Here is a 14,437-nt window from a genome sequence, read left to right on the forward strand (position 1 = left end):
CTCCCATTCGCTAGTGCATTACAAAGTGTCTCTTATCTTCACATTTTCTTTTCAAATTTTGTAACATTTCTTAATTTTCTTTAGGCTGATACTTGTCTCCCCCACGTTATTGTTGCCGATTTGATCACCAATTTAATATTTTGTGAAAAACGCAATTTATAAAACTTCATATCAATCATAAAGTGTAGGCGCTCAACTTTGAACAAGGAAACTTTAATGGATAGAGAATAATGGTAGTTTTATATATCATGGTTATTTCTTGAGTAACGAAGTAACTACAAAGCTCTCAAGGATTACTTTGCACAGTGTAATTAGTTACTTAGTTGGTAGCTTAATCTAAAGTTTCGATTTTGACCATATGACTTATTGAAACTTATAATTGTTTTTGTCCTCTCGGAGAAATATTTTATGGAGACCGGATATAAATATTGTATGTGCTATTAATTACCATACTAACTTTTTAAGTTGAGTTGGGTGTTAAACTTGGTGATTTAGTGACCTTTTCTGATACTGCTTAGAGGTTATATAATTGGTCTAATAACAAACCGACAGTAAACATGAGCTATGCGTATTGATTCTGCTGTTACTAAATTATAACTCATAAAAACCGTTTATGTATTTAAATACAAATTGAAGACAACTTAAGCTTTAAAAATGTGAACGATCTCCCGTACAATGAAATACTCTACTCTTAAAAGTACTGTGCGTATTCCCTCATGTAAAGCCATTACGATATTGCAGATTAGACACCCGTTCACACTGGAGCAGAAAAATCCTCTTGAGCTGCAATTCTCTTGTTTTATAGACTAAAATGCAGAGTGAAGTTTCCTCAGTGAATTGCAAAATTAAATTAATACGATATATCTTTCTGTCTCTGTCTTTCTAATCCTCTCTTTGTTTCTTACATTTGGCCCTCTGTCTTGTATTTTCTACTTTCTGTTTCGATATTGTCCTTTGCCTCTTTTAACCTTTTAAGTTTTACCATCATTTTCGTTGTCTGTTATATCAGTCAGTGGAATCTTATTTCCATCCAGGTGCCTAAGTAATGCACTGTCTTGCGAGTAGTGGTCTGTGTTACCAGTTCTTTATTTTTTTCTCGATCACGCAGAGAAGATACTCCACAGGAAGATTTAATTAAGTGCAGTCTGACATTATGAGCTTCATAAGGAATCTTACACGAAATGGAACGCGATGAGTGAAGTGGAACCTCGGCTTCGTTATCAGATAAATTCATTTGGTCCAGAAGCACGGGAGAAAAGTTATCTTCAGGAATACAATCAGTTATATCGGTTACTGAATCCGTACTGCAGCTTAATCTAAAGAGTATTTCTTTGGGCTAAATACCTTCAAATTAATGCGATAAATTTTCAGCCTTAGAAATTTGGACAATTGTAACGTGGCTAATGGCTCGAATAGGCTTTATCGCGTTTAATTGCTTCAAATAGTTTCTTAAGAAGGGCTCTCTGTTTAGTGAACTTCGTTTGGTTGCCTCGTTTCGTGCAATGTCGAGGAAAATAATTTCAAATTAATTATTCCCGAATCATCAGTAAATAAACACAACGAATAGCAGTAGTTTGGCGTTAGCAATGTTTTCATGTTAATTCTGGTGGTGATTGGTTATCTGAAATTAATATTTTCGTTATTTTCCTCCGCCCCACCAAGTGGATGCCTTGAAATGAACCAGAACTTTTATTTTCCAGATTAATGCATACTCTGCGCTAATCACAAATCATTTAAAAGACACCATAAATAACTAAAGAATTATTTTACCAAGGCTATAATTTCAGATCTAACTATGCGTTTATGTTTTACTGTTTTAATGTACTGTATGTTGTGTTTGTGAGCGGTAGACGCATGCGCGGTGGTCCGATTTCTCTTTGTTTTGTTCACGGAAATGAAAGCTCCTGCACTCCAGGGCAGGGTGGGGTTCTGTGGGGTACAGACGTTTAGGGGCATGTCTCCAGCAAAAAAAAAAAGCAACTTATAAAATGAAGCTACCTACTGTACAGAATGAAAGTCATTACCATGCGATATAAAATTCAGACCGTGTAAAATAATTTTATTAGATGCTGATGAATGAGTCGTGATTGACCGTACTTGAAATGTTTTATATTTAATCAGCTGATCAAGAAATTCCCTGCTTTTATAGAAATCAAATATTAATTACCGTGTTCGCTTAAACCCTGCCTGTTTCTGTTCTGAGCTGGATGAACATCTTTCAAAAACAAACAAACAATATTTCGTTAAGTTCGTAATCATAATTTTCGTCAGTAAAGCTGTCGCCTGTTACAGATTCTCCGATTTCTCAGTCGACGAGGATTCTGACAATTTTAATGAATATAATTCAGGGCGCAAGGCAATCTATTTGTGAGATTGTGATCTCAGTATGAAATCGTGGTTCTCCAAGATGGAGGTCGTGCGAAAGGCTGATAGGATTCCCAAGGTAACAATTACCTGAATAGCTTCAAACGGAGAATCGATTTGACAGATTCTGATGTTATACACTCATGCACGCTTAGGTTTCTCACGTGGTCAACCTAACCTAAATCATTTTCGCCTGTCGTACGATTAGAATATACGAGTACAAATTAAACGGATTTTTATCCAGGGGATCTCTGGACGTGTGGGAAAAATTAAAAAAAATTTGTCAAACTTTAGATATTTACCACGGAAGAGATTGGAAATAATTCCCAGTCATGACATTTCCTGCTAATTTACAGTTCTGATACCAACTTCCTTCAGTTAAGATTATCTTCTTGCGGAACACAGCAGTCGAGATTAACAGTCGTGCAATAATATGGAACAGCCCTTAGTGTGTTCCACAATTAACAGACCGTAGTTTGCTGATTGTAACATAAATTTTAAGCAGACTATATCAAGATTTTATAAATTATTTGGTTTTTCTTTAACGCGACAGTAGACCTGTGTATCATAGATGTGATGGCGATGACAGATTAGCCGATCATTCAGAGAGATCGAACGCTTTTTTTTTTTGAAGTGTTGACTGCGCGGAGCTTGTCTGAATCGAACGTACCCGACCGACTACAGGCGTCTCTTCACCTTTGCACCCCTCCGACGCCGTGGTTCGGGCGGAGCCGCGAGTGGTAGTGAGCGTCCCGCAGTCTGTCTATTCAGTGTGAACGCTGCCGTCTTATCCGTCGGAAGCACGTTGCCTCGCACGCGGACAGCACGTAATACGCGTTCAGAGCACGAAGTAAGTTTCCAATCACTCGTTTTCCCCCCCACCAAATAAATTCACGGCAACAAAATTTTGCTGTTACGAACTGTTAAATTCATTACTACAATGTTTTTGAAAATCTTATTTTCAATTCTGGCTTGTTATAGATGTTCAAACGAAAACATTGCTGTTGCAGACAAATTTTTGCCTCTATTTTATAAACAAAGGCGTTGCACATTTCTGTTAGAAATAACTGTGACGTATTTTCTGTGAAATCTCATTGCGAAATTCATAAATGCAGGCATTTAAGAGTAATTAAGTGGCTTAAGTGAAATATGAGTTTATTAATAAGAATAAGTATGGTACTTTCCTGTTAATAAGGATCAAATATTGTTACAGAATTCAATTTATGAGTTTTGAACCAAGAATTAAATGTGTAATGCGCGAGAAACTAGTGATTTTGAACAGAGATGAATTCCTTAAAAATTAATTGTGATTCGTTATTTCTTTGTTTCTTTTGAAAATGTGTATTGAACACATTAAATAAATTTGTAATGTTATTATTATGTAATATATTAACATATAAACATTTATATTATATTTTTAAGATTATTTTTTAACAAAATTTGTAATTCTTTCATTTATGAAACGTATGTAAGAATGTTCCGAAAAGATGGCATTTATGTACGTTGTCAATTTAAAATCTTGGCTTTCCTCATACAATAGAGTGTAAATATTTCAATATAAAGTTTTCAATATAAAATTATCTATAGTTGACTTTGTACCTTTGCTGTACTTAAGATGTAAATGTTCTTATGCAATTGCTCGATCAAATTACTGATATTTAATAAATTGAATATACAAATTATTCTTTTAAAACTTCGATCATTTTGGTCGATCTATGTCACTTGTTTCGCCAGCATCCACTAAACGTCCGATAAAATTAATATTACTTTGAAAAGTAATATGTTTTGTCAATTTAATCATGTGTAGGTAAATTACGACCAATATTTGAGTTCCGTCATTTATGGGGAAACGAGTGTGTTTTGTTCTAGATAAAAAAATAATTTTTACGTAACAGCAAAATGCAAGTCTTAAATTCTATATTTCAGGAGATACAACCAACTAAAATATCATCTGAGAAGAGAAGGAAAGTAAAAAAAAATAGTCCACGTTATAACATTTATTTAAACTGATGAAGACATCTTTTATCAATTAAAAATTGTGTTTATATTTTATTTCGTTCAAACTGAAAATTAAGTAGTGAACGAACGTACAGATTTGTGACCCAGTGTTTGTGTTATTCATAAAATCCAGCGGCTTCAACTCTATCCACATTTTTTTCAGATTAGAATAAACGTTTGAAAGCAAAAGTATTTAAACTATCAGAAAATAACTTGCACTACGTCTGTCCACAATGAAGTCATTATTCTCATCATAAAGTGTACTGAATGAAAATTTAGCTTTGAGAGAAGAAATGTTGCTTCTTATATTCAAATGACACTCAGTGTGCGTTTTGTATATCATGTGATGCATGTTTTGTGTAACACGCACATTCAATAGAAGAATACGGCTCATATGACACATTTGTTATAATTAATGTTTACATAAACATGAATGAACAACAAGATGTATATCGTGCTTCAATAATTTAATGTAATGTGCTGCTTTAAGGAGATATAAACATTGCGCAGATTTTTTTTTAAGCAGAATCTGAACTTCGTCTTTTCATATAAAATAAATTACAGTCTTGCGTATTTATTAATATACTTGGCCTGGTGTTAAAGGCCTAAATTTTATAAAATATTTGTCGTCCAATTAGAGAGACCAAAGTTTTCTTCCTAAATGTAGTGCGTGATTACAAACGTGGCCCACATTTCGTAATAATAAAGTGTAACAGAAACCAGAAACGTAACCAACAAACAGACTTGCAAAATATCTGTCTTCAAATTTTATCCAACATTCTAACTGGGCTTTGATGTGGCACAAATTTTAAGAATATGTGTAAATACTAGTGAATAAAACATACGTATTATTTAAAAGACATCGAAGCTGAAATATTGCTTTCGATACAGTGTTATGAACTCTCCGTGTATTTTGTTATGGAGTAAAACAATTCTGAACTCTGAGGACTGAAACTTGGGGGAAAAAAGCATGGCAGTTGGTTAAGAATCAGAACTTCTAAAAGTGAAACATGTCTGAGAAATGCAGTTCAATTTTCCCACATATAAGAGTGAATAAGAGGAATTCTGCGATGTAAGGAAGAGAAAATACATGTTTATAGGAAACGTCGACAAAGATTTTTATTTGTGTAATTCAGACACAACTTGGTAAAAATCATCTTGAAGTCTTAGGAGGACACGAATCCGTCTATCTATTTCTTAAATTCCCTTGTGGAGAAGATGTGAATTACGTGGCGAATAGCCACAAGAAGCTGGAGTGTATGTTTCCTGTTCATAAACAGACTGTTCTTCTGTGTTAAATAACTGCGGTGACATAAATGTGGATGTATATTTCCTTGCGAGTACAAAGCACGCGAAATTTATTTAGCGAAAAAAAACATTGAAAAGGAATGCTGAAAGGAGAGATCACAAAATTAACCAGTTTTCTTTATGAAACCAGACGTTGGGCATTTTATTTATCAGTGATTCAAAAGACCTCCTTTATAACTGGTTGCATTACATATACAGCCGCCGATCAGACACTGCTGAAGTCATTCCTTCACTCCTTAATATAAATTACCTCTTCCCAGTAACTTAACAACCATTTACTACTCGCATTTCTGCTCGCTTCTCAGCCTCTAATTGCTTTAATCTGATACGAAGCTTGGTACACAAAGTACATTCGACTCAACATTTATCAGTTACCGTACATCGGAATACGTTATAACATCAAACATCCTTCGACAAAGCATTTAGAATTTATTAGTTAGTTCATCCTTTTCAAGCATTTAGTGGCAAATTCTCGTACGTAGACCACGTTACAATATAGAAAATCATTTTGTTACAATTGAATTCTGAGGATTATTAACAGGCACATGTTATTGGTACATAATAATCAGTTAATGTTAATGACTTCTATAAAAAATGTTTAAATTGTGAATAAAATTTAAACGTGTTTAATATCGATGTTCTGCATGAAAAATTAAAAATCAGTGGTTCCTAAAGTATTCAGTGATTTATCGTGTTTACGATATACTTATGTAACTGTCCATTTAAAAAAGGAATATAAATATTAATATAAAAGAAGTTAAATTATGTGTTCTGTTATTGCTAATTACTTAGTAACTTTTGTATGAGAAACATTAAAACTAAGCTGATAACGGTGCTCTCTGAATTAAACAAACAAAACTTACTAAAAATAATCGATATTTCTTATCTTCCATACTTGTTATTTTAGTTCTTAATATACAAAGGAAAAATCTGTATTGCTACTTTCACTATTAGATGATAAATGTTAGTTCAAGCTGTTAAATGAAAAGAATGTAGAAATTTATAACAGCATCCTGTCTAGTAATGCCAGAGTGAACTTCTAAACATTCCCGCAGACATGTTTTTCAGTGACTGAAATATTTTTTATACATTTGAAATATTTCAAATAAATATAGGAGAACGAATGATTTATTTTTTTAATATTCTGTCGTTGACGTGTCCAGTAGATTTCAGTAGTTTATTTTGAACGAAATCATGTCTTAGTAAGACTTAAAACTCGCAAAAAAGTGAGAGAGAACTATTGAATATGCCAGTTTTATATTACTATGAACATTTGTTACTTGAAGTGAATATGTATAATTCTTACCTCAAAGCTTTGTTTATGTTTTGTTACTTATGTAAATATCACGTTATCACAATTCTAAATTAAGTGTCGCGTTTTAAAAAAAGGAGAGTTTACTTTCAAACATCAGCATTCTTACGTAAGATCTTGCAAAAATAAAACACCATTTCTGAAGTGACGTGAAACTGAAATAATGCAGGGTTTTTGGAAAGAGTTCGAAGGAATTTTGAAACGGAAAACTGTCTATAAAAGGGAACTGGCAGAGGGAAGTGAAAATTATTAATCTGTTGATAAAATAATAGGGCGTTAAGTATTTGTACCCCTGTGTTGCAATAAATTTGTATGTAAATCTGGACATTCAGAAAAAAACAGAGAGAAGGGTAATATATGCGTTATAAGAGGGAATTTTAGTTTTATCCTTTCCTCTGATCCATTAGATTTCACTCCATAAGCCAACCTTTGTTTCTCCCTTTTTGACCTCCCTGTGTACTGCTCTCGAAAAGGATATTGCATCATTTGACTGTATTACTTTGTGACTGCGTCACCTCAAGTACCTGCATAAGGCGAAAAGAATATTTTTCCAGCTCTGAATGTGATCTATGGTCCTTTCAAATGTTGTATGTCATCTTTGATATTGGTGGAATCTTCCTACCGCCACGATGAAAAGAGAAAAATGAAGGTTTATTTGACAGAGAGATTAGTAGTAAACCTTGCATTTTGCTGCAAGAATAAAAAGAAATAAAATTCAACCGAAAATCATTTTATATTTACGTTTAAAAGAAGCGAATAAAATATAATTTGGAAACATTAAATGCAAATTGTAATCAGACTGCAAGTAAAGATCATCACGTATTATTGAACCTGGTAACACGAATTTAAAAATAAATGCATTTTAATTGTGCAAGTTTATTTTTATTGTGGAATGTGTGTCAACATTAGAGAGCGCTCAAAGCTGCTGACAACAAGTCGTAGAATGACTTGTGTCACTCTTCAACGCAGTTACTGGATCAGGATTTTTATGGTTTGCTTCGTTGTCACAATGCTCTTTCGTGCTGGAGACGTGACTTCTAAACGGCATGAAGCTTCAAGGAACTACAACTTTTATCATTATCATCATCATCATCATCATTATCATAATCACTTTCATCATTTTAACCGTCGAGTGCATAACGAATATAAAAACGAGATGAACACTGGACCAAGTATCAGCAGTTCCAAACGAACTTATCCGCCCGGTGTTCAAAACATTCCCAGTTCCCAAAATATTGATAGAAATTCTCAGGTCGATTTTGAGAACTCTGACGTTTCCGGTAAATTTCGTAAAGTTTTTCATGGTCATGACGGAGAACTGGATGCTAAGTCGAGACATTTTTTCGACGTGAGAGAAGAACAAAGTGAACTGAATACAATAGAATCGTCTCGACACGTCGATTATTCGTCTGAATCGATTGTACCTTCCGATGTAGCAGCTCAGAGACATAGTGACATTAATCATGCTTTGTCATTACAATATTCTCTTAAAAATAAAATTCTGTGTCATGAAAAGTGCAGTGATGAAACTCCGAATCACATTGAACATCAGCACCAACGCACATCTGCAAAACAGAAACGTAAACAGTTTTTTCCTGAAATAACAAAAGGTATTTCAATTAATAGCCTGGCAATCGGGATGCCTGTGTCAGACAGGAGAGATACTTCTTCTGTCAGCCCTGAATACAGTAGCCGAAATAGGACACATTTTCTTCAGGATGATATATCGAAAGACCTCTCTCATACGTCATATCAAAACAATGGTCATATCCAAAGTGTTCATAGGAATACAAGCGCATATACACATCACAAGCTCAATAAAAGTATTAATCTGAAAACGCTCAATGTAGTGGACCCACGCAAAGACGTCAGGTTACTCAAAGACCAGAGGAGTAGGAACCACCGAGACAGAAACTCAAGCCAGCATCGACATTCTCGTCATTTCGAACTCGTAGAAGGCAGGCCTTTTCGGTCGCTTGTAGAACCGGTCCTGTCAAGTGAATCTGAAGACATACCATGGCCGGTGAAGAGGGAGGCTGTAGTGGAAGGCGATCTCATTTTGGGCGGCCTCATGATGGTCCATGAGCGTGAAGAGAGCTATACATGTGGCCCCATCATGCCACAAGGAGGCATCCAAGCTTTGGAGACGATGCTCTATACTCTGGACGTACTTAACAGGGATCCCCAGATGATACCCAACGTGACCATCGGGGCCCACATCTTGGACGACTGCGATAAGGACACGTATGGACTTGAGATGGCTGTGGACTTCATTAAAGGTAAGGGACGACTGATCAAAGCGTTTAACTTTAACCCTTTCATGTACTATGTCTGAATCAATCTAGAAAGTTGGATTCCATCAGGAACATAACAGCAGAAAAAGACATCAGGAAATTATACTGTGTAGTTGCGCCGTGTAGTTTAAACTACACTGCGCAGCAACCCAGGCGTCAGAGGTCTTCATATTCGACGCCGTGAGAACCTCAGATCTCACAAGTTACAAAATTCACGCGTAACATAAGGATTCTAGCGCGTTCACCAGAATGTTCCTATAATGCGCTTAATAACACAAGGAAATGTGACCGGATAATCGTGTAATTCATTGCACCAAACCCTGACGGTGTAGGCGCACTATTAACTGGACGAGAAGATTGTAATAGGCTCAGATCTTGTGTACAACGTTTAACAAAGGGATCAGATTACAGATTATAGAAAATTAAAATTCCTGTTCTTGTGGCCTATGATGATGTAACCTTTATATCATACTTCGAAAAACCCGCAAACTTGTTCGCGTGTTGGAGGGCTCACACCATTATACATTTTCAGACAGTGTATTGGCTTCTTCAGTATACTTCTTTCTTAATTTAAGGACCGAAATTAAGCGAAAGATTACTTTTTGGGCAATTTAGGCGCACTATTTTTCCATAAGAGAAGCCCCACACGACTTTTAAATCGGATCATTTTAATTTCATATACTTTTACGGAGAAAATTTTTGCAAGCATTTCGTTTAATGGAATGTCTAACATTATGCCATCTTTCCTTCTTAGCAAAAGACTGAAAAGTCACTTTGTCCTGTTTTTAAACCACATTACCGTAACATTTAGTGATTCGTAATTAATATAATTAAATATGACCGTTTTTCTCTTAGTATATAAGTGCAAATGTGACAGAATGATTGTTCACTTAACAGCATTAGACTTCTTTCAAGGGATGACCACCCAGCCTCAGTGGTCCCGTTGTTTCAAGGAATTAGTTATATATTTAATCATACTAACGGAAAGGGAACAATTTTTATATTCATCCCTTACTGTCTTTTATCCTTTCGTTTATCCGCTGTTTCTCTGTGTCTGATTCACAAGTAGACTTATAAAAGCTGCCTAATGATAGCTTCACTTGTGAACAGCACTGTTCCATACGTTCAGCACTTTCATGCTGTCTAAATCCGACTTTGAAATCCGCATCAATATCTCACTCGGGTTTCAAACTTTGATTAGCATCCTGATTTGTACACAAAGTTCAAAAAGCTATTCTGTCGTCTGATTCCGTTTCAGCCCACCGCATAGTTTAATCCCACTATTGTTTACATATACATTTACAGGTATCTCATACAGTAATGTTGAACAAAACAAATATAATTATTTGGGCAGCTAATAGTTCTATTTTAACTGCATTACAACAAATGCCAGTGGTTAGTCAGCCCGTGAGGTCGCTGGCTGCAGTTCAGTGAGGTTGCATAGCAACGCGTTCTGTTGAATGAATTGTTCCGTCTCTAGCCGCGTAACCATTCTCGGTGATACGGACATATCTGCACAGTGTTTGGTCCTTTGTGAGAAACTGATAGTTTCCCACTTGGTCTGATTCACACGTATCGAATATGCTGTTCACCTCGAACCTCTGCTGGAATAAATTAGGAAATTTATCACTGACTTGACTTGAGTTTGCAAGTTCCTGTAGGATAAACGTCAGGATCCAGCTCCTTCCTTCCAATTCTGTGAATTCCTCTTGTGACGATGCGTGTTCTCGGTAGCTCACGTAATTCTTAGCTTCTTTATTGACGCGTGCTCAACTGCGTTGGTTATACGGTATCAAATATAATAACATCTGTAAAACCTGGAACGAAAGCCATAGACAATTTTTTAACAAAATAGTATGTACTTAATCTTTGATGTGTATATATCGATTTGTTATTTATGTGTGAGTCCGCGAGGAATCAATACTCGCTTGCAAAATGTTGGCTGTCTTAACACGTAAAAAGCAAAGTTTATATTTCAGAATTAATATAATAACAACAGTTGCAAATATGAATTATTTTCTTGATAAAGTTAGAAGCTTAAATTATGAAAATTAATTATCTGTACTCTTACTAATTGTTATAATTCCTAAACGCTTATAATTTTGTTTATTTTAACATTAACACTGCCAATGCTGTTATAGTACGTGTCATGTGGTGTGATTGGACCCTGCCCTATTTTAATGCCTCCTAATTTTTTATCGACAGTAGTGTCATCAATGTGACGGTGATTTCTGAGATACGTGTGTATGTTCTCGTATTTACGAGCAAAGTTTATTTCTTTCTAAAACCTAAGAGTACTTCACATTGACTAACCGATCCTGTAATACATCTGTCTTTCGTATTTTACACAAGCTGGGTAATAAAGTTAGTCTACGAAACGTAGTTAAATGTTATAATTGTGTGTATTAAATAACAGATAATGTATGACATCCAACTAAAATTATTTATTAATGTACGTGTGTATGGGTTTGTATGTGTGTGAAATCTTACGAAATATAAAAGCAGTTTAATAGGAGTGAACATCGAAGGAATGAGGATAATAAAGCAAGGTCTGTTTGATTATGACATTAGTCTAATCGGAAATATCTCTCAATCTAGATTAGCTACGTTTCATGACACTTAATGTTGGCCAAGAGACAAAGACAAATGAACATTTGGCAGCCTAGTTAATTGATTTGTCGTTAGTGTAATACATTTTGATATGTCATTGTGTCAGACTTGTTTTCTTCTGCATTAGGCTTGTCTGTCATTATCGAATATCGCAAAAAAAAACGCTATCCAGCCCTCTCTCTCGAACATCGATATTCTTTTTTCAAATACCACTCGAGGTATTGATGCATGTCCGCGACTCTGTGTGATGTGCCGTCCCCTGCAAGAGTATTCAGATTATAAGGACAAGTTTCTTTATCCGTGGCTGTACAAGAATTAAATCCATTTTAAGCGTTCGTGTCTTAGGATTTCGGGACAGATAAATTTTCACCGAATCTTGGTTTTAACAGAATCGTAATATATTCTGTGGGCTTTAACACGACGAAGGATTTCAGTGTTCTGAACACTGCTTGTTGAATTGTATAAGATCCATTCAGGCAAATAGCAACTGGATGCAAAGCTCACCACACCCCATTCCACATTTCATACGAGCCCCCACCCCCCACCCCGCAGAGATACAATGAAATATGACTAGATGGCTTCACTCGCATGTCAAGCTTAAAGGGTTGCACTCGGATGTAATGTATTATAAGACTTCGTAGATATGAACGTACTTACTGAGTCACAAACCCTATTTTTTTTTTTTAATTTTCCAATTAGAAGTGGTCAAGGACAGGTTTTGGGGCTACTTTTGATCTTGCATCTCATTTATCGTCATCAGTAATATAACGACTTAACGCCGCTCGATCTATCCCGTCTTCGTGTTTTAGACTGGCCCCTCCATCATTCATAAGATTTTCTTAGTTTTCATCTTCCTCTGGGCTAATATTTTAACGTCTAGCATAGACGATGCACGTCCCCTTAGCACGCCACAGAGAAATCAGTTGAACCTCGAGACAAGCATTGCTTTTATTTATTATTACGAGATATTTGACAAAGCAAAAAATTCGCCTTTCTTCAGAGGAAAATAATATTCACAAATATTTACTACATGCTTTGAAAGCATTTATAAGTTCACAAAAATAAGGGTAGCCTAATTCTACCTAAAAATAAACAACCACAAATAAATATTAATTCAGGAGTCAGAAATAGTGGTTCCAATTTGCTTCATTGACATAATTTCATTCGGGGACCGCATTTTAATCAGTTGAAAGGAACGAGTTAAAACTTGTGCCTGAATTAACGTAAATGAGAAGAATTTTCCAAGTATAAATAAAATTAATCCTTAGCAGTGAATATGGGGTAAGATGAGGAAAATGTGGATTATGGTCTTTATGGAGGTTACATGATGTAGTCTAGTAGGTAAACTTCTGAAGACGGAGTCGATACGTAAATCCGAAACGTTGGTAACTACCCACAAGTGCAGGCTGCCTGGCGTCGTGACCCAGAACACGAAATCAAAGATCTTCACCGTAGTGAAACTCTCTGGCACTGAATCCAAATCATGTAATAAAAATTGGCTTTATATCAAAATAAACTTCATACGTTCACCCGTAGTGGACAGATAATCACACTGAAATACGATATGAAATTCTGCCATTTTCAACTGTAGATATACGACCAGGATAAATTTAATATGTAAATTACTACAACAGAACACTTTCCGTGAATTATTCTCGAAATTTCCCAGGCTTAAAATATTTAAATCAGACTGTCATTTTGATGGTTCTTATATAAATTCTGTTACTGAATTTTGATGTAATATCAGCAGAGTTGATTTGACTTCGGTGTACGAATTTCCTGAAGAAATACCCGGAGTATTGGTGAGTAGAATTGAATGAAAACAGAGCAGGAATTGAAAACACGCATTCTGCATTATTGAAGATAAAGTGTAATGAATATATTAAACGAGTGGATGCAATATAACGGTTTAGTTTATTTAGATATTCTGCTCACATATTGAATTATTAAAAACAGGAGGTATTTGGAGTGAATTTATCTAATGTTAAATTATGTAGCGAATTTGCGACCGGGGGTAACTGCAGAAGGCCAGAAATGTTCATCTGTGTGTGATGGTGTTATGGGCTAATCTCTTTTGAAGTCTGGGAAAAGTAAATCCACTGGCCGCAAACTGGCTTTGTGACATTCGAATCTAAAAATGTATCTTTGCCTTTGCTTGAATTTCATCTCGGGGTTTTTTGCCTATCCTGACGAGTATTAGACAGGGCGTCTCACTTTTACGGCCGAGAGTAGTCCCAAGAGTTGACCTAACCACTGATCACTACTTAGCTTTGAAGCTCAGGATAGATGGAGACATTATTAAACATATAAGTTTATAGTTTTGATGCGTCATGTTTGTGTTTATAATTCACATATATATTTATTATTCAAGTCATATACACAAACTTTTAAATTTTGATGTTAAAATTTAAAATTTTTTAAAATTTAAAATTGATATTCTGCGCCATTCATCGTTATCTCGATGTTACAATGTTGCGCTTTAATACTTCTACATGTTTCGATGTCATAGCATCATCTTCAGGTTTTTATATTTAAAACTATTCTATATTTA

The 14,437-nt window shown here is 35.2% G+C and overlaps 2 protein-coding genes across 16 annotated transcripts in view; both read left to right on the forward strand.

Moving 5' to 3' along the window:
* Positions 1-6,238, forward strand: part of LOC110834658 (uncharacterized) — a 193,637-nt gene extending 187,399 nt beyond the window's left edge. For 2 of the 3 annotated variants that reach the window (XR_015537270.1, XR_015537271.1), the window contains 2 exons: positions 2,999-3,214; positions 4,291-6,238. Coding sequence is in view for 1 of the 3 variants with exons in the window: in XM_022074054.2 (XP_021929746.2) it covers positions 2,999-3,108 (110 nt within the window). In the remaining 2 variants the exon portion in view is untranslated. Of the gene's footprint in view, positions 1-2,998; positions 3,639-4,290 lie in introns of those variants that run through there. The other variant, XM_022074054.2, reaches the window with a different exon arrangement.
* Positions 6,239-7,724: 1,486 nt separating this feature from the next.
* The window catches only part of LOC110832276 (metabotropic glutamate receptor 2), a 299,409-nt gene continuing 292,696 nt past the window's right edge, over positions 7,725-14,437 (forward strand). For all 13 annotated transcript variants that reach the window (XR_015537258.1, XR_015537257.1, XR_015537253.1 and 10 more), the window contains exon 1: positions 7,725-9,261. Coding sequence is in view for 3 of the 13 variants with exons in the window: in XM_087356481.1 (XP_087212607.1) it covers positions 7,875-9,261 (1,387 nt within the window). In the remaining 10 variants the exon portion in view is untranslated. The remainder of the gene's footprint in view (positions 9,262-14,437) is intronic.

Source organism: Zootermopsis nevadensis, unplaced genomic scaffold (genome assembly GCF_977971745.1).
Source record: "Zootermopsis nevadensis isolate Lab colony 2312 unplaced genomic scaffold, Znev_1.0 Znev_ptg000027l, whole genome shotgun sequence".
Lineage (NCBI taxonomy): Eukaryota > Metazoa > Arthropoda > Insecta > Blattodea > Termopsidae > Zootermopsis > Zootermopsis nevadensis.